This window comes from Seriola lalandi, unplaced genomic scaffold (assembly GCF_002814215.2).
Source record: "Seriola lalandi dorsalis isolate HSWRI2012SDOR001 ecotype SW California unplaced genomic scaffold, Sedor1 jcf7180002054955, whole genome shotgun sequence".
NCBI lineage: Eukaryota > Metazoa > Chordata > Actinopteri > Carangiformes > Carangidae > Seriola > Seriola lalandi.
Window position 1 is genome coordinate 558,087 of NW_019525506.1, and position 20,894 is coordinate 578,980.

Below are 20,894 nucleotides of genomic sequence, written 5' to 3' on the forward strand. Positions count from 1 at the left end.
AGTTGCAGTTGATATACATTGACACCAGCTGAAATCAGCTGAAGTGAGAGCTAAAAGTAGTCAAACTGTAAGTTTACTAGTAAAAAGTGAAAGCAGTTGAAATGTCAGTAGCTATGTAACAGACAAAAACAGTGTGGAAGTGCCACTTAAAGTGAGATGGACAAAAAAGCTCTTTAAATTTCTTGATTTAAGTGTAAGATTTGAAAGGAGTTGAACTGTCAGTTTATGAGTAAAAGATGAAAGCAGTTGAAACGGCAGTAGAAGTTTGATGGCTGAAAGCAGCTGAAGAGCAAGTTAATGTAATACATTTTAATTCAGTTAAACTGTAACCAGTGAAAGCAGATGAAGTGTAAGCAAAAATTTAAAGTTCATGAGTAAATCGTGAAAGCAGTTGTAATGTCAGTAGATTTGCCATGTGTAAAAGCAGTTCAAGTGTCAGGTTAAGTGTGAGCTACAAAATCACATTTGAAAGTAGTTGAACCATCAGTTAGAGAGAGGGAGGGGACAGCCGTGGAGGTTTTCGATTACTTTAACTCAATGAAAGGAGTCGAAGTGTCAGTTGAAATGTAAAAAACTAAAACAGTTGAAATTTAGTTGAAGTGGAGGCACTTGGAACAGCGTAAGTTTAGATTTTTAGAGCTGAAAGTGTGACTTAAAGAGTAAAAGATTAAAGCACATGAAGTGTCAAGTAGTTCAATGCAACACATCACATATGTATCAAAATAATGATAATCCTTGCATGTCTTGATACTTTAACTTGCTGATTAATCTCAAAGTGCGTGTTATTTTTTAAGCAACTTGAGGTCATCACCCCCTTTCAGCTTTACTTCAACCCCGACCTCATTATCAGAAGATACCAGGTAACATTTATCACCTCTCTTAATCAACTTAAAACATTTCCATATGGTATATTATCTTGTTTACACAATTTGTTTTCTCTCTATCTGTCTCTTAGATATGGCGTCTGATAACCAGCTTCCTCTTCTTTGGTTCTCTTGGATTCAGTTTCGTGTTCAACATCATCTTCCTGTATCTTTTTATCACAGTGATTCCTCGGGCAAAAACTGAGGAAATATCTCAGTCTATGTCATCTGTTATCAGTTTACTATAGATTCTAATTCTAATGGCAGCACACATTAGCCACATTAAATCTACAGCAGAGTCCTTGACTTAAATAAGTTATCGATACTGTCGGATGCTGGAGGAAGGCTGCTTCCGGGGAAGGACGGCAGATTTTGTTTTCATGTTCCTGTTTGGAGGAATCGTGATGACTGTATCCTTTAAGACGCTTAGCACAAAAACAAAGTGTATATCCCCAAGTTTTACTGAAACGATGCTTAAACTACCACTGTTATGACATCTGTAGGTAATTCTTTAAAGGCCCAGTTTACGCAAATAACAAAAAGACACGCAAGTAGTGACAGAAATCCAAGAAAGACTATCTTAAAATCTAAAACGTGAGACCGAAAGGATTTAACAATCTGCAGGTTAATTTGCGCTCAGTTTTCAGGTAACAGGCTGGTTGATAAACGTCTAATTTTTGGTTATTATGTGTTTGCATTCCTGTGCTCCTGATGGCTGAGGGATTGTTTTTGTCTAAACTGGGACGTCTACTGGTTAAAAGCATGTAAAAGCAGCTACCGTACACGCAGCCCGACTTTTTTTTTTTTTGATGATGCTCAGCAGTTTGTTGCCAGAAGCTCTTGTTCACATTCCAGGTTAATGGTACAGTCCTGGGTCTGTTTACTACAGACGTCCCCCTGGGCTGTTGTGAAACGGTCAGTGTGCAGGTTTATGGGTTTTCCTGGAGCCCTGTTATGTTTCATGGACAGATTTAAATGCAGGTGTATGAGGACTGGCTCTACTGTAATATCAGGATAGTACAGTGATGAGTGTGTTGAGCTGACATGAAAAGAATGTCAAAGGTTGGCTCTTATTGTGAAGGGTTCAGTATTTGGTAAACAATACCACCAGCTCTAAAATAATAGTTTAGAAAAACTTAATGTTCCAGATGGTAGTTTTAGCACTTTATTCTAAGAAATATTCACATTTTAGTAAACTGCGTCACATAATAAAGTGCTGAGTGATTAATGTCCGGTACTTTACATATTGTTGTTACGTTATATAACATTTCAGCAAGAAGAAATGTCCCCAAAACAGTTTTCTGACTATATACTACATGTATGTAGTATATGTTATGACATGTAGTATATGTTATGCATATGACAAGTCAAATTTTGACTTCAGATAAATCAATATTTAGAGAGATCATATCATAAAAAAGTGTCATAATTATAATTAAATTTAGACTTTTCTTCTCAGAATGATGATGTTATATCAATGCATCTATCAGAAGTTTAATTTAATATGTCAATTTTTAATCAAATCATGTCAAGACAATATTCATAACATTCCACAATCTTTAGTCCAACCTAAACTACAGTTTTAATATGATCAAAAATAAAAAATACTCCTGGAAAGGCAAAGTTATAAGATACTAGCCTGTAATTATGAGACATAATTATATTATATTAACTTTTCTACTCAAAATTAGGAAAGTTAGGCAATAAATATATTACAATTAAACTTGTAATATGTTATTAAATCAGAATTTTGAGTCATAAGAAGTCTCCATGTAATAATCTTAGTATCTTATAATTCTAAAATCCAACTTTTAATCTAACTGGTAAATTCACAGTATATGATATAAAGTTTTAAGAAGTCAATTTTGTGACTTAATTCATAATCATATGATAATAAGTTAATATTTCTTAATTGTGATATAAGAAGTCAACTCATAATCTTGATTTATGATTTATCTACTTTTATTAACCCTAATGTGTTTGATTAACTTTTCTTGACAGAAACGTAATTAGAAAGGAAATATTTTGACCAGAGTTTCCAGTATAAAGTCGCCATTCAGCTGCCACCAACTCGGGTTTAACTCAACTAAGAAAGTTATTTCTACCAAAAACTGACATTTCCACCCAAAACAGACTGAAGTGTTGATTTTACTGTTGTAACAAACAAGTGAAGAGTTGTATTTAACCTGAAGGCCTGAAGCTGTTCGGTCTGTTCGCCAATGTCTTCTTCCTGGGTCAGGCCTTCATCATCATGCTGGTGTACGTGTGGAGTAGAAGACATCCGCTCATACGCATGAACTTCTTCGGCCTCCTGAACTTTCAGGCGCCGTTTCTCCCCTGGGTGCTCATGGGGTTTTCGCTGCTGCTCGGCAACTCCATCGTGGTCGACCTCCTGGGTATAAAACATGTCACCAAAAAACCAACAACATCTGATGTAACCAGACCTCAATGTATTAATGTTGGACGGTGCTCAGGAGGAGGATTATTTTTTATTTGTCTCAATATCAGAAACTCCCAAGAAAAGACCCAAACCAACATGTTCCGACTTGCCTCCGCAGGTATCAGCGTCGGTCACATGTACTACTTCCTAGAAGACGTGTTTCCAAACCAGCCGGGAGGAAGGAAGCTGCTGATGACACCAGAACTTCTGTAAGAACCACAAGTCATCTTGACATGGAGTCCAACACGCGTTTTTAAACTTTTAAGTTGGGAGTTGGGATTTCTGGCACAACTCCACCCACTTCAAAAGGTGCACGGAGAAGAGAAAACAACCAGCAGAGAGCAGAACTCCAGCACCTGTAGAATAAAGAACATTTATTCGCCACATCCATCATCAAATGCTTCAAGAAACAGAAGCTTTAAAGCATGAATTCCCGCTCTAACTTCCTGTCTGTGCATGACTTTTTACACTTAAATCAGGAACTACTACTTTCTTTAGATAAAAGTCCTAAATTGACACTATTTTACATTATTATATTACATTATTATTATATTATATATGGCTGTTTGTGTTAAGGAAACATTAAAAACCTCTAAGTTGAAGGTTTATTTTGTTAAAACAAAACTGTCACAATAAATGCACGAAAAATCTTCAGTTTCAATTTTATCCCATCGTTAACAAAATACTTTTTTTTCCGCCAGTGCTCAATTACCGTATCCAAATTATAAAGTAATATTTTTCAGAGGAACTTAGTGAACTTGAAAGTAAATAAGTTGAATCTCTCTTTACAGGCGAACCATGTTTGATCGGCCGCAGGACCCAGACTACCATCTCCTCCAGGAGCAGCAGCAGGGTGGAGACCTGCAGCAGGACGAGGAGCCGCACAACTAACAGCAGCTAACAGCAGCTAACAGCGGCTAACAGCGGGTAACAGCGGCTAACAGCAGCTAACAGCAGCTAACAGCGGCTAACAGCGGCTAACAGCAGCTAACAGCGGCTAACAGCGGCTAACACCGGCTAACAGCGGCTATTAGCCGCTAACAGCAGCTAACAGCCGCTAACAGCAGCTAACACCGGCTAATAGCAGCTAACAGCAGCTAACACCGGCTAACAGTGGCTATTAGCCGCTAACAGCATCTAACAGCCGCTAACAGCAGCTAACAGCGGCTAACAGCAGCTAACAGTACAGCCGACACCAAGACCCCCAGAATCAGCAGGAATCATCCGGCAGTCCTGAACCGTCGTAAAAGACAATGAGACGCACAAGGACTGAACTGAAAGCTCAGCATCATAAACATTTTTTTTTATTTCAATTACGAAAATGCATTTCTGTTTTCTTAAAACTATTTTTGGAAGCTAATGGCACGTTCACACAAAAAAAGTGTTTGAAACTGTTGAACTGTGGAGAAGTTATTTGTGTGGATGAGACACCAGCACTGAAAACGCCAGAGAAGCAAATCAAGACTGTGTCGCTGCGTCTGAGGCGCCAAAGTGCGACTTCAACCAGCGACAGGATATGAGGCCAAAATGCAAAGGATTAGGGGAAGAACTGAGCTCGTGTTCACTTGATTTTATAAGTGTTCTTCAGTAGTACAAAGAGAACAGAGACGACTGTATGTGTGACACAAATGTTCATGATGTCACAGCTTTGTACAGGTTTTGTGAGGATGGGGATTTATTCAACACGTTTGTGAGACCTCAATGCGTTTTGTTTGTTGACAAGAAAACTCCACAGGACACCTTTAACGTCCACTTACACGCTTCCTCTGAGCTCTCAGGGGTCACCTGAGGGTGGTGGATGTAGGCGACATAAGTAACCCTGTTTCCTAAAAGTACAGAAATCATGTTAAATACCACAAGCAGGTTTATAAAAGAAGCCAAATGTGTGTTGTGTTGCTGTATTTCTTAACAAAACACAGTGTCCAACAACAAGCTCCAACTGATTCATTTGCTTTTCCTTCTGTCAACATAAACAACATGAACATAAGAACCGTGTAAAAGAAGTAAACAGTCAGAGTGAAGCTGTCGTATATACTGTGACTGACCCATCGCTCCCTTCCCTGCTGTTGCGTCACAGCCGCTGGTTCAAACACAAACTGCCGACAGCCTGAAATCCCATCAGCCCCGTCTGCACACTCTGCACTTTCACCCGCTGCCTTTGTGGGTCAAACACTGGGGACAAAATGGAAATTGCTTAGCACAACAACACGCAAACACGTCTCTGTGGGACCCCGGCAACAAAACACATCATCCCTTATAACACAATATTAGTCACAGCTGAGGTCCGACTGATGCGGGTTTGAAGGTCAACACCAAGAAACCAGGTCTTTGATTTTAAAACCATCGACAGGAACATTTGTAGTGACATCGTTATCTAAAAAAACTAACAAATTCATTATTACTCAATGTTTTTTTTTTTTTTCAAGCTTTAAAAAACGATGCAGAGTGATGGTTCATCTTGAACACGAAACATCTTTGTCCAGGAGTGAATGTACACACAGGCCGACAGCAGAGATTCATTTTCTGCGGTTCTGTCGACTCTGAGAATTTATGTTGTTTAGCTCCCGTTGAGGAAATTTAAATCCTTAATTAATTATCACTTGCTGCAGCTGAAGACATCGTTAATCATGTGAGCTATAATTAAAAACACTCTTTCAAATCACGACTGTGAAGTAAAAGAATCCATCGCTGAGCACATCAGTGGGGACGGACGCATGATGATGATGTAAAACAATCAGACAGGAAATCAAGCTTTAACTTTTTTTTTTTTATTTTGTAAGAATTATTAAAATGTACAAAAAGACAACAAATACAACATAACAATATATTATCTGAGACTGGTTGTGTGTGTTTTTTTTCCTCCCTCTGTGGTCGGGTAAAGAGTCAGTGGTCAAAGTGAGAGAGCAGCTTCTCCACGCCGAGGGTCGTACAGGAAAACACGAAGGAGGGAGGGACATTTTCTACCGGGGGGGGGCTTTGCCAAACAGAACGAAATATTAATATTAATGATGAAAATAAAAAGCAAGACGGTGAACGGCGGACTGAGGACCCGGTCGAGCAGTAAACACATCCGGCGCGTGACTGGAGGAACATCTCTGTTGCTGATGTCGCGAACCGTGACGGCGCCATACCTCAATCAGACGAGCACCGCTCCTGCAGGGGGGGGGGGCGTCTACCACGCAGGGGCCGTGTTCGCCAGTCGCCTCATTCGCCTGTGGAGCAAACAGGAAGAGAGCGTCAGCAATGTGATGAGAAAGGCACCAAACTAACTCAGTTAATCGATGAATAGAAAAATAATCAATCTGATATTCCATTAATTGTTTCTGTTAAATTTCAAGTTAAAATAGAGAAAAAAATGACAAACTGCTGCTTTTCTCTGTCATTTATCAAAACAAGATGTCTGACAACGGTGTGTTGGGCTGCAGAAAGGTTATTCACTCTTTTTGTACATTTTATAGAATAACACGTCATGGATTAATCAATAATCAATATATATTCGTATATTCATCGTGATAATAATCATTAGCTTCAGCCCTAATTGTGATTATTTTCATTCTTGATTAAGAGAACATTTGTCGTTGTTTCATCAGTTTTACAGATAATTTTTGTCCATCGACTAATTGATTTACTTCTGTATTAAATCTTTATCTCATCTGATTAAAAAAACTTGATTGAATTAAAATAATGCGTCTTCAAGAGAAACCAGGCCGAGAGCCGACAGCGTAAAACCCAAGCCGACACTCGCCTTGTGTTTCTGTCCTGGTCTCTGATCTTCTTCTCCATCTCTGCGTCTGTCAGCGTCTCCAGCAGGGGGCACCACTGGTCAGCGTCGCCTGTGTTTCTGATGGCTATCTCCACCGTGGGGAGGGGGTTCTCACTGAAAACAGACAACACAACAAGACACACACACTTCAGTCTGATGCGGGACGTCGTCACGCTGCAGCTCCAAAGTTTTCATGTGACTCAGATCAGAAGTTTTCTACACGTGTGAAACATGGCGTCACTTTTTCCCCCCTGATTCCTCGACTAAACGAATCCTGAAACACGCAAACTGTACTTGAAGCCTCAGAGACAAACACCTGACTCTGTTATAACGACAGATTACAACATGTGACTAAAACATTCGTCCTCTTCTTCAAGGCCACGGACGTCCAGCTGTGACAAAGATCATGTCTGGGTTTCGAAATGTCGTTACTTCAACGTGACTGTCGGCTACATTTCACCCAAAGAGCCGGAACGACGACAGACTTCAGCATCCCAACAAGACGCCAACAGAAGATGGGTGAAAGGTCCCATCACCGTGGCAACTACACACACACACACACACACACACACACACACACACACACACAACAGCAACAAGAGGACAGACATTTCCACACTTCTTTTTTCTGCAACTCCCTCAATATTTCAAAACAAGGAAATGTTCCAACTCATTTGTCGGACTTGTGCAGGAGTTGAGGCTCCGCCCTCTGTTCGGGACAGAGATATTAGACTGTAACACCTTTGTAACAGTCATCAATAACTGGTTAAAAGTCTTTCTAAATAGAAAATAATGGTTCATAACACACTGTAATGCAGCTGTCTGCAGACATAAGTCTTTATTTACATATTTATCCTCTTTAACTCGTCCGGTAAAATATTTCCTTTCCTTTCTTACTGTGGCAGACACTTACAATAACAGTGTTCAACCAACGAAGGAGCAGGAGCTAGAGATCATCCAAAAATCCCTTTAATGACAATGTTTTCTGGCACGTTTTGCCTTTTATAGAAAGGAGGCATTAAAGAGCAGCAGAGGATGATGGGAGACACACACAGTGGATGACAACAAACCACTGCACTTTGTTCTGTAAACGGATTATATCTTCTGCTACCAGACAAATCTAATAATGTTTCCTGTCCAGGATCCTGGAAGCAAGAAAACACACACTCAAACACATCCCTGTGTGTGTGTGTGTGTGTGTGTGTGTGTGTGTGTGTGTGTGTGTGTGTGTGTGTGTGTGTGTGTGACGGTACCTGAAGGCGTACGTCCTCTGGTGCCAGCTCAGCTGACCGCGGATGCTGTAGGCGATGGTGGTGACGAACTCCCCCCCCAGGCCGAGCTCAGAGCAGAGCTTCAGAGCAAACTTCTCTGGGGAGTTCTCCCTCTCGGACATGTCCCACTCAAACTGGTCCACCAGAGAGATGTTCCCCACGTGGATGTTCAACTGCAACACGAAACGTTAAAGAAAAAGACGGTTGATGACGCGCCTGAATTACAAGTGTTACTCAGCATCACATTAACGATGAGCTACTGGCAGAGTGGAGCGGCACCTTGATGATGACCCTCTGGTCCGTCTGGTCCTCCAGGATACTGTCTGTCGGATACGACTCGATCTGCTGTCGGATGGCGGAGGCGATGGCAGGGACGAAGGCCAGCGGGTTGAGGTCCAGGTCGTCGCACAGTATCTCAGCGAACATCTCAGGCGTCATGAGCTTCTCTGAAAACACCCAAACGTGGACGAAATAAGCTGTTGGCGCTCTTTTCACTTTCACATAGCCTGTGTTTTTCTACAGGCAAGAGGAAACGATGACGCGACGTTACCGTTCATGTTCCAGGTGAAAGCATCTCTGAGCTTCTGCCCCTCGATCTCCATGTCCAGACGGATGGGAACCAGCACTTCAGACTGAGTGGCGTTCTCGTGGATCACTGCTGGATCGTGGTCGTCAAAGCTGGGCGGGAAGGAGACAGGACAAAAACTTACCAACACAGAGTATCTGAATTTGTACAATGCTTGTACTGTGTTCTTTAAAAAAAGTCTATTAAATGTTGATTTAATCTGTTGTACAGGTAAAAAAGTGCTTAGTGGGTTAAGATCAAGTTATTTGTTGTTATATGGTGCACAGAGAGATGTGATGCACCAAAGATACACGAAGGAGTAGAACTTAATACCAGACAGCTGCAATCTGAATAATTACCATGATCTGCTACAGCTGGAAAATAACAAGATGTTTATTTTACACCTCACACCTTTTATAACAGCATCTGTTTTCATCTATTCTAGTGAATTTAATACCAGATAAAATAAAGCATTTCATCACATTGATGCAAAAATCCTATAAATCCACTAATCCTGATCATTGAGTTCCAACATCCATGATCACCTGATATAACCAGAGGTAATAAAAGGAGCTACTTCGTTAGAAATGAGGAGGTAAAACTTCTACTGGCTGACAAACGCTCATCACTACATCCTGAGCTGACTCCCGCAGCTCACCACAGTGGGAAGGTCCTCTTCTTGTCGCGGCCCAGACGGCTGCGGTTGATGGTGGTGGAGCAGGGCACCGCGTCCAGGTGGTGCGAGCTGTTGGGCAGCGTGGGAACCCACTGACTGTTCCTCTTCGCCTTCTGTTCCCTGGTGACAAACCCAGACGTGACGATGTGTGAAAATCAGACAAAATGTATCTGCACTTTCTCCCACTTCAAACTGTCACACTGACGACATCGATGATCGATCGCATCGCCGCAGACCTCAAGTGTTTTAGCTGTAACACAGTTATTACTACAGGACCTTTGATTTTCAGTCAGACAAGAATTTTCCAGCGCTTTTCTTTATTTCTTTTTTAAAAGTCTATCTAGAACAACTCAAAAAATAAATTAAATAAACTAAAATTTTAAATAAATAATTTTAAATAACAAAATGAAAAAAGCCATGGGTTGGACATATTAAAAATCCTGCAAATACTGGTTATATGAGTCTAATATAATATAAAGAAAAAAGGTCTGGTAATTTTTCCCGCTCTTTTAGGAAAGCTACATTTCCTGGGGAATCTCTCATACAGAAACAATCATCAACATTTCAGTTACTTCACAGACAAATAAGAGTCCTGTCTGAAACTGGTTTTTACCTGAGGTAGGCGGGGGGCTCAGTGCTGATGGAGACCGCCTTGTACTTCTCATCGTTTCCTTCGAGGATCTCCTCGACCTCTGAGGCCTTCAGCAGGGTCACACTGGTGGCCAGCTGAGTGTAGCCATGATCTGCACGAGAAGAGAGAGGAGTCACATCAACACAACAACAACAACAACAACATCATCTGACTGACAGGATTTAGCAAGCCTGCCTTTCCTTATCAGATTTTTTTTACTGTTACAAAATGTTCCATATTTTTTAATGTTATTTTTATTATTATTCTATTGTTTTACAAAATAGCCCGAACACAAGGTGCATCTGTAGGAAGTCTTATAGAATAAGCTGATAATAAACTGGCAAACTGCAAAGCAAAATAATTAATTTAAGCACAGGAAGATCTAATTATTATTATTATTATTGTTCAATAAAATATAATAATTTATCAGTATTTATGGTGTATACTGAAGATAGCTTAATTATTGTGTGTTGGATTTAAAGGAAGTTGCTATTGAAATTAACTGTAATTGAATGTAATTAACAATGTCTCTGATGGAAAAAAAATGAACAGTGACTTTAGTCTATTTTGAATAAGGAAGAATCCTCTCATATCAGAGGAAACAGTTAATGATGAGGATTCAGAGCCGGGCATAACCCCACCCAGCTGTAGACGTGGCAGCACTGCTCTCTACTGACCGTGTGACGACTCCACTATTTTCTTCCGTTCTTCTACTGATGCCAGTTTCCTCCATAATGACGGGTATCTTTTATACAGGGAGCCTCTGAACATACGGAGGTAGTTTCCCACCTGAACACAAAAACAAACACACACACAAACAAACATGAAGGCAGATCACTTGAACCGTTATCAAAGATTCTTGATGAGAATCGATTCATTCTTCCTCTTTGCTGGTTCCAGTTCACAGACCAAGAAAATGATGTATTAATCCAGAAAATAGTTAATCAATTTTGATAATAATGGTGAGTTGCAGAGGAGAACTAAACACAGAAGGACTGGACAATAAAAGAATCGCATTTCCCTTTATTTCGTCATTGTTGACATTTTACCAGTGGTAAATGGCTACCTCTATGTGTGTGTCTGTGAGCTCTTTAGCTAATGATAACGTATCAGATTATCAATAGAAAACATAGTCCACAAATAAATGTTGATGTATTATTATACAACACTGTGCAGAGATTTTAGAGACTCTAGATGTTTACATTCCTATAACATCAGGAGGTGTCTGATTGAGAGCCACAAACCAGGGCTAAGAGTTTGGTAAAACAGACACCGGTTTATATCTTCAACTAATGATAATTAATCCTTTGTTTTAGTCACGTTTTAAGCAGAAAAATCCAAATATTTGCTGGTTCCAGCTCCTTAAATGTAAGAATTTGATCTTTTTCTCTGTTTAACATGATAGTAAAGTGAATATCTCTGAGTTTTGGGCTGATAGTTCAACAGAAAACAACATATGAAGAAGTGATCCTAGACTGTGGTAAATTACAACAGGCATTTTGTTAGGAAAATACTGAAAATAATCAACAATGCAACCCTCCATTGGTTTATGTGATAACTAACCTATGCGATTAGTATGAGAGGAGCTATATTCAAGTGACAAGATTCAGTTGATTTCAATTAGTGTGAGATTTGACTTGATTAAAGTATGAAATTAACAAAGCCGCTATGTTGTGATTAGCGCTGGCTAAACCCCGTTAGCTACTTGGCTAAATGATAGTTAGCTCCGGCGGAGAACACCCGGTGAACCTCTGAGGAAAGCCGAACGTTCTTCAGGTCAAACTTTATCCGGTTACACAAGCATATAGATTAGTCAGTTTAATTGTGGTGAATATACTCAGTTACATTCCCCAAAAAACAAATATAAATGAATGAGTCTTCGTGCGCTGCTCTCCCTCTCTGTTAGCATCCTTAGCTAGCTGCTAGCGGACCGGCTGCAAGGACAAAACCGACACATTTCTTCCCAGATAATCAAACCAGTAAAGCAGCGCTTTGTTAAAGAGATTAAATACAAACCTCTGAACCGATCATGTAAAAGTCTCCATCCTCTTCGAGCTGAAATTTGACCGGTTTTTGTCCAAACGTCTTGCTAAGCGCCATACTGACATCCAACAACAAAGCTCCGTGCTAATGCGCAGGCGCGAATTTTAGGAACGTCCTGTCGCTGGAAAATGACGTTACAATAAAGTGTCTTCAGAGACAGTTGAGAAAGAGACTCTTTGGTATCATTAAACCTGTCAATCAGCAAATGAATCTATAAAAAATATTAAAGTATCAGTAAAATAAAGACCCTCAACTTAAAAATTATAATATAACTTTGCAACTCCTTTGAAACATCCAGTGGAAAGTAACTAAGTACATTTACTGAAATGCAAATTTTAAGTATTTGTGCTTTAAATTTCTTTGTTACACTTTATACTTCTACTCCACTAAATTCCAATGGGAAATCTTCTACTTTTACTGATGTTGTTGTTTTTCAGATTAAATTTTAAACAGAAACTTGAGTTTCTAAAATGATGTTTTGTTAAGGGTGAAACTTTGGATCCTTGAAGTACTTTTTGTTGCTTAAACATTCACTGAAGGACCATTGTTACTGCCACTAACTGAGCTTTTAAACAGTGTGGTGTTGCTACTTATACTTAAGTGAAAGATCTAAATATTTCTTGTACCACTGTGATCCTCAACAAAACATCTTTTATTATTATTTTAGCTTGTTTGAGCTTCTGTTGACCAAACTACTTCAGTAACAAAACCAAACAAATTCTTACTGGAGAGCAACATAAACTCATGTTCATCTAAATCAATAAACAAACGCAGAGATGCAGCAGGAGGTAAAATTTCTTAAAAGAAGAGAAAAGAGTCTTTGTACTTTTATAAACTTAATGTTTATTCGTATATACATGAATATATTAATCTATAACCAAGAAAGGAGAGAATGTACAATGCAAAACAAAATATCTATATACAAATCAATAAATAAACAAAGACATAATCAAGGACAGTTTTGTTTTCTACATGGGTTTGTGTTCTTGGGAAAGGTAGGAAAAGTAAATCAAAGAGGAGATCGCAGTTAGAAAAAGTTCTGATATCCTTTGTTAAAATGGAAAATGGCACCCGAGCACAGTTCAGGGGAACAAAACAAAAAAAAATTAAGAATAAAACACACACACCACGCCAGCTGACTTCCAGTTTTTAGATTTTTTTTTCTTGTAAACGCAGCCTTTTTTTTTTTTTGTTCAAACTCGCACAGAATCAGGTCAAATCACAAAAGGTACGTCATTTCAACACGAGTCTACAACGACACACAGACCAGTCCAACATCAACCTCATCAGCACAGAGACGCTCGCAGGCTCATGAATTCATTCACAAGTTCCACTCGTGTGCACATCCATCCTACGTTCTCAAACCTGACAGAGAAAACCAGCACACTTCAGTGAGAGATGGAGCTGCTGCAGAAACCCCAGAGTAACTGTTCACAGCAGGAAACCCCGAGTCTCTGGTTAATATGTTCTTTTTTTAAATTATAACACCAAAGAATCATAAAGTTTTTGTTCCAAACAAACACCACAGTGAAGAAACTGATGCTGCGTTCAAGTTATGTTGGGAAAAGTCTGTTGATATTCTATTTCTATTATTGTCAAGTTAGAGTCTCTAAGTGTCGAGAGACGGACGAACACATAGTTGGTTTGTGTCTTTTCTTGGGATTTGTTGACAATAAGGAAAATAAAGAATAACACAAGGTTAGGTCCTTTAAGAAAATCTGTACGGTTCAGTTCTCGCTCATAATCTATAGTGAATTTGTGTCACCGTGCTGCATTCAAGGTCCATCTGCTATGAAAGAAAGGAGGAGGAACTCTTATATTCCACTTACTGTGTCTAAATACATTTAACAGAGAAAAAAAATCATTTCTCTACATTGTTTTGATGAAAGTTTGTGTCCCTTGTTGGGCGTTCACCAGAGATATAGTGGTTTTTAAAAGGTTTTTAAAGGGTTTTCATCCCTGAAACATCAACAAAGGGAGCAAAAATATATCTGGTGTTAAATGTTGAGCAACAGTTGAAGGAAACAAAGTTCTTACACATTATCAGGATCAAAAACTCACTGTCGATCACTTGTATTCACTCTATTAAAAGCATTTCGTGACTGAAACTTGGTTAATAAAGTGACTTTCAAGTGGTTTCCTTCATATAATTCAACCAGAAATTTGCTGCTACATGCGTCTGTCAGTGAACGTCTCTCGGATGCAGCGTTTGTTTGGAATAAAAACCTGGTTTTAAAAGGCAGAGACGCTCCAGCTGTTTGATCCTCACAGACATATAAACATGAAAAAATAGGATTTAGATTCATGAAAGTGGAGTTTCTACAACAGCTTCACCTGCAGCTCCAGACAAACATCTTCAAGTCTAATTCTCCACAGGGAACTGGGTCCAGAGGATTTTTTTCATAGTGTTCTGATGTTTTTTAGTTTTCCAGAAAAATGCGACAACAGTAAACATACAAACGTGTTTTTTTCCCCACTGTGAAAAGGCAGAGGACTCATCTGAACACAAACCTTTTCCTCTCTTTCCTTGTTATTTTTGGCACATGGAGGATCAAGCCTGACGCCTTCGCTGCTCGCCAACAAGATGAGCGAAGGGCGGACGTTCACTACGACACCGTTAAGGGGGAACGAGACATCTTTTTTTTTTTTTTTTTTTCAGTTCACAGTGCTCGACATGACGCGCCGATCAACAGGCGGAGAGGGCAGAGTGAAAAGGTCGAAGGTCACAGTGTTCAACAGCGAAGGATTTCACGCCACAACATCCACGACAGCCGGACGACGTGCTCCTGCCGCTCATCACCATATTGCTTTTTCTTTTTTTTTCCTTTTCTTTTTTTGGGCGCTTCATTCATTTGATCGTTAAGAGGATTATGAAAATTATGAACTTCATGCAGGTGAAAATAACTAAATAAGAAAAGGCAGTACATGGTCGCAGTGCAATCCAGGCTCATCTAGTGTTTGTTGCTGTGATATGAACAACTCATCAGGAAAAATCCAACCTCACATATTCCAATCATAACCAGTGTTTTTTGTTTTTTTTTGTGAATCCCACTTTTCCCTGAATTAGTACTTTCCTACATTTCCCAGAATGCTATGCGACAGCAGAAAGGGTGTGAAAACTTCCCTGTTGATCAAATTGACTGGTCGCTCAACCCCGCCCCCTGCTGGACACAGCAGTTCAAGCTCTGGATTAGCATGGTTAGCATTATTAGCATTATTAGCATGGAACTGCAGTGACACAGATGCTCTGTGTGTTTATCTGGTCCAATGTGAAACTTATACTTATAATATAATGAGTTATTTTTCAATACAAGAACAATCCTGTTTCTCTGTTTCCATTTTCTCAAGAACGACCTGCTGTAAGTTCTTTTCTCTCACACTAATTAGTTTCATCTTGTTATTATAAAATCTGTAATTTGACTTTCGGAAAGAGCTTTACAAATAAAGATTATTGTAATTATCATAAAATCAACTCTTGTCTACTTTCTTCTGAAATGAAGGACTCGTTCTGTCAGAAACAGCAAAGGATTTCGATGGTGAATCTTTAGCTTTGAAACTGTACATGTGCCTGAGCTGCACAGAGGCAGCAAACAAACGGGTCGGTGTTTAACTTGCAGGAGAAACTGCACAATCCAGAAAAGAAGCCCTTTAACAACGACTGCTGTGTAGTAGCTGTTAGAAATATCTCAACGATGCAACATTAACGAAATACGAACCCCAGAACTGCTTTGTTTAAGAGTGATAAGATGTTTTTAGGTTGGATTTTTCCTTTAACAGAAACAGCTGGAGGACAGCACACAGACAAGAAAGAAGAGTTTGTTCCCTCATGTGCAGTTTGGCAGCGTCGTTATCCTTCAGTCGGGCTCCTACGCACAGTCTCATTCAAACTGTTCCAGCTCTGGAAACCATCAAACTGCATCGTTTCCACTCCGACTGCGAGTCAGAGCCCACACAGGAAGAGACTTTGCTGCCATCAGCGACACGTTAACCACAGAAAAACATCCTGCGGGATAAATCAGCAGGACTCGTCTGCTGCGTCCGAGACGCACAGGCCCGTCATGGCACATTTGGAGAGTGGTTACTAATGAATATGAAGAATGAGCCGCCGTGTTGGAAGAACAAAGACCCACAGTTCATCACCTCTGCCCGTTCAGTGGTACAGTCCAGGGTTAAACCAAAAATATCAGTTTGAATATTGTTCTTTTATCCTCAGTGACCACAGACAGAGAGAAACCACAATATCATGGTTCTTATGTCGCTGTCTGTTGTGTCCCAGAGTTTCTGTAGTGCAGCTCAAGGTAGATCATTATTATTATTATCATTATTATCATTATTATTATTATTATTATCATCCTATAAAATAATGAATCTGAAAACACTACTGAGTGGGTGCAGTAGGCCAGCCTTCACTGCTGCTAACACTAAAATAAAAAGTCAGATTTTAGCGTCTCAGATGTTTGATGTTTCCTCAAAACAATAAATGTTTAATGAATGTTGATTAATGAATGAATGATGTTTAAACTTTATCTTATTTGCAATTATTACGGTCAAATTCAATTATATTAAATGTTTTTGATCCAAATCTATTTTCAGATGGAAGCTCATTCCTGCCAGACAATTGATCCACAAATATTTAGATAGTTATTAATCATGGTTTGGATAATAATTTCATTTAAGATTCTCAAATGTTACATTTCCTGCTTTTCTTTGAACACATTCACTTGAGCTTTAGAAAAATAACAGGCATTTTTCGCTCTTACTACTATTAAAATACCGGTAATCAATAGTAAAAGTTGCTCTCTGCAGCCCAAGTAATCGCAATTCAAAATTATATGATACAAAGTCAAATTATTTACTTGATATGATCATTTTGACTTTGTGTCTCATAATTTGGATTTTACATTTTGCATTTTGAACATCTCTTGTCAGAAACAACAGAGAAGAAAGAGGAAAGTATGTCATGTAGTAAATGTTTGAATCTTTGCTCTTCCATTATCAAAATTAAATTAAATTAATCAACTAACTATTAGTATTTTTTATTTCTTTTTTAACCCGTTGCATCTACTTTTTCTCTTCCCGTTTTGTCTGTTCGAAAACTGAAGAACTTTCTGAGGACAGCAAAGGCGGTGAATTATGTTTCCGATGTTTCTTCCAACATGGCGGCCGGTGGACAGGAAGTAGAGAGAGCAGTGACGTGCAGCTCGTACGACCTCTTCAGAAAGATAATTAGCAGCACCATCAGAGCAGAGAGATGCAAGAAAACAAACAAAAAATAATGTACAAAGCAAAGTGGAAAAAAAAAAGTGTTGATATCGCGATAAGTCTATTAACAAAATCTCATGGTCCATCTGGAGGGAACGTACTGCACAGTCGGTGTTAATGATATATACACTCAGTTTTTGTTTTGTTTTGTTTTGAGCTCGTTTGTTCTCCACTAACAAACCGTCCCAGTCACAGGACGACCACCTCCTTCACGGTGTAGTGGTTACCATTCATAACAAAAAGAAAAGAAAATAGTGGCATATGATTCATGGCTGTGCCCACAGGACCGGGTTTCGACACCATGTCTCCATTTTGACTTGACCTTTTGTTTAGGTTTTTTTTTTGTAACATGGCAGCGTTCAGAAGTTAAAAGAGTTCAGATTCCTCCACGTCAGTGTCGCTGGTGTTAAAATGCCGACATGAGTCCCAGCGTCTGAGAGCGGAGAGAGAGCCGAAGGTCCAGAGCCGCGGTCTCAGGGGACGCTGTCGACATCAGGAGCCCTGGCGGCGAGACGGTAAAGGCGGCGGCACAGTCACGACAAAAGTTCCCTGAAAAAATAGAAACACATTCGAACGCCCAGCTGATTGCTGCGGCTTCGTATTGTTCACTTATGTACACTCCATGCCAGGAGGGGGCGTGCGAGACGACTGCAGAGGGATGGCGGCTGCTGAGGGGTTTAAAAAAAGTGTTTCATCGAAGGTGCAAAACTCCTCCAGTGAGCAAGAGGACTGAGGGGAATGTCTGTAAGATCTGACCAGCTGATGTTCAAATGTAAACAAATGTAAACAAAAAGTAATGGACCAGGAAATGAAATGGATCTGCTTCTCCACACTCGACACGACCAGTCACGTGACGCCGGTGAGAGAGTTCGACTGGTTCAGCCACTGAGCAGCAGCGCACGTCCCCGACGCGGCTGCTTGTTTTCCCCACCTGCGTGTCCCTCTGCTTCCAGGAACCTGCGGCCGAACAGAAACAGCTTCTACGTGGGCGTTTCCTGCGACGGACTCGGCCTCAGCTGTTGCTAAGTGCTAAGATGCTCCTCCGCTTCCTGCTGATCCGCAGGAAAGCTGCTTGGTCGTTTTCTCCTCTGGCATCTCAAGTCTTTGTCCAAAACCAAAACTCAGATACTTCAGGTTAAGTTTCCCTCCAACAGACGCGAACAGAAATGTTTCCTCTGAGGAGCGGAGGCCTGAGAGGGTTGAGGGGGTGGAGGGGGAGGCAGGAGGCGGCGCATTTCTCTCCTCAGAAGATCCCTTTCGCAATTTTCAGTCCCTTCTGTTTCATGCGAGGCAGCGTCGAACTGGCCACGTTCTTGGCCCGCACCGGCCGCCCCAGGCCGCGCTTCTTCAGCACAAAGTCGTAGTTGGCAGTGGAGTTCATGGCGTAGAAGACGTTGGCGTTGTCCGGGATCCGCAACTCTGCAGAACGAGACGACAGAGAAGAAGAAATGTCACAGTCAGTCAATCAATCAATCAGACTTCATTTATACAGCACTTTTCATACAAACAGTGCTTTACAGAATAAAAGCAATAAAACACACACACACACACACACACACACACACACGTTTACATACAGAACAATAAATGACCAAGTAATAAATAAAAACAACAGAAATGAGACAATAACAACTTGAAAGCAAAGATAACGATAGCGTGATAAAGATAAAATAATAAAACACTGAATCAGAGGAGATGTATCAAAGTGAGTATAAATACAAGTAGGGTATTAAAATTAAAATAATCCAGAAAATAATCATAGAATCAAAGGACAAACTGGGTAAAACAGCTTAAAATAAATAAACAGATGGAAAGATAAATAAATAAAAAGCCAGAATAAAAAGTCTGAAGCTGAACACAACAAACAGCACAATCCAAACCCGAGACACTAAATCATCCGGAGCTTGTTTCTAGTGTTTACCTTTGTCCTCAGAGATTTTCTGCATCAGCTCGTACTCCTCCGTCTTCTCTCTCTCCAGGTTGTGTTTGATCATGGCCTTCCTGATGACGGCTGGAGTCTTGTCTTGACTCGTCACCTGCATCAAGGGACAAAACCGTAAAAGCTCTTGTTGAAATATGAGTAAAAATACTTTTTTAATGTATTTAAAAGCCATTAAAACTACATCTATTCCTTCCCATTAACTATTGTAATCTAGATCAGACTGAATCTGATGTGAGATATGCATTAAAATCTAAAGTCAAACTTCATCTGTGTGTCTTGTTTGTTAGTTAGCATTAACGCTTCAAACAGTGTATTTTGCAGCCTTTTCTGATATTTAATGCTCATGAATGATTCAATTTTTCTTTATTGAAACAAATATCATGGAAATTACAACAGAAAAACAGAAAGAGTTCAGAGAATCATCACTCCAGTATTTCCTCACCAGGATGCTCTTGTACATGTTGCCGTTCTCCACGTCCAGGCTGACCCTGATGATGCAGCAGTCGTCCACCTGCTGGTTGTACAGCGGCAGCGACAGGGTGGAGTAGTTCGACACCGCCGACACCGAGCGTTTGTGCGAGCGGGAGGCCGACAGCGGCGTGGAGGAGGAGACGGAGGAGGACGAGGCGCTGCTGGAGCCGGAGGCCGAGCCGGAGCTGGAGCCCGTCCCGGACGTGTCCAGAGACGACAGAGACGTGCACTCCCAGAACTGAAGAGGACGGGGAGGAGAGAACATCAGCGTTTTCACAGGAGGCTGACGTCAGAGGAAAATCATTAATTACTACATTAATTAAAGATGCGCTCTAGTAATTCTACACATGAAGACGAGCTGACGAGACAGGACACAGAACCTGCTTCAGAAACTGGGCCGTGGAGTTTGAAAAAAATGGCTTTTCACCAACAAGGAGATGCTACCAAGTTGCATGATGGGAAATGTAGGATCCAGTGTTTTTGTAACTTGAGCCATACTTGGTTTTTCAGGAGTCATATTCTTTATTTAATCTGTATTTTACACATCTGCTGTTTTAATTTAATTTAATAATTATTATTCAGACTCTGAAACCTGAAGGTGACGGCTTCAAATGTCACCAGAGAAGATCAATTTACGACTAATTCTCACATTTCAGAAGCTGCAAACAAACAATGTTTTGCATTTTTTCTCAATAAATTTGATCAAAACCGTGTAATTTAATTTTCTGTCAGTGAACTAATCGTTTAATTGACTAATCCTTTCATATGTTATGTTTTGCTTTGTTAGTTTCTGGCACCTTGAGTATCTGTGCAACATTTCACAGACATCTAATGGTTGTAGAAACATTTCAGCCCGGACGCAGAGCGACGGAGGTATAAAGCACCGCAGAGCAAATATAAATATAGTTAAATATGGACAACCTGTTGTAATGATGTCATATATAAACAAACTTAATCAAGTTTCTAG

At 40.1% G+C, this 20,894-nt stretch overlaps 3 protein-coding genes across 9 annotated transcripts in view; 1 reads left to right on the forward strand and 2 right to left on the reverse strand.

The window, feature by feature from the left end:
* Positions 1-5,131, forward strand: part of derl3 (derlin 3) — a 6,139-nt gene extending 1,008 nt beyond the window's left edge. Inside the window, exons 2-7 of one of the 2 annotated variants that reach the window (XM_023395019.2) lie at positions 795-860; positions 956-1,029; positions 1,180-1,273; positions 3,064-3,259; positions 3,422-3,512; positions 4,095-5,131. In XM_023395019.2, the coding sequence (XP_023250787.2) occupies positions 795-860; positions 956-1,029; positions 1,180-1,273; positions 3,064-3,259; positions 3,422-3,512; positions 4,095-4,194 (621 nt within the window). In that variant the 3' untranslated portion in view covers positions 4,195-5,131. Of the gene's footprint in view, positions 1-794; positions 861-955; positions 1,030-1,179; positions 1,274-3,063; positions 3,513-4,094 lie in introns of both variants that reach the window. The other variant, XM_087170638.1, reaches the window with a different exon arrangement.
* Positions 5,132-6,049: 918 nt separating this feature from the next.
* On the reverse strand, positions 6,050-12,367 carry smarcb1a (SWI/SNF related BAF chromatin remodeling complex subunit B1a). The gene is made up of 9 exons (XM_023395032.2): positions 12,226-12,367; positions 10,887-10,998; positions 10,192-10,321; positions 9,561-9,698; positions 8,888-9,015; positions 8,617-8,783; positions 8,320-8,510; positions 7,049-7,180; positions 6,050-6,515 (listed from the first exon to the last, which is right to left on the reverse strand). Exons 1-9 carry the CDS (start codon positions 12,307-12,309, stop codon positions 6,476-6,478), a joined length of 1,122 nt encoding a protein of 373 aa, XP_023250800.1. The 5' UTR covers positions 12,310-12,367; the 3' UTR covers positions 6,050-6,475.
* Positions 12,368-13,071: 704 nt separating this feature from the next.
* LOC111645675 (ral guanine nucleotide dissociation stimulator) overlaps positions 13,072-20,894 on the reverse strand; it is a 59,550-nt gene continuing 51,727 nt past the window's right edge. For 5 of the 6 annotated variants that reach the window (XM_087170658.1, XM_087170659.1, XM_087170657.1 and 2 more), the window contains exons 16-18: positions 19,899-20,210; positions 19,436-19,550; positions 13,072-18,933 (exon numbers count right to left, since the gene is read on the reverse strand). In XM_087170658.1, the coding sequence (XP_087026784.1) occupies positions 18,758-18,933; positions 19,436-19,550; positions 19,899-20,210 (603 nt within the window). In that variant the 3' untranslated portion in view covers positions 13,072-18,757. The remainder of the gene's footprint in view (positions 18,934-19,435; positions 19,551-19,898; positions 20,211-20,894) is intronic. The other variant, XM_023394963.2, reaches the window with a different exon arrangement.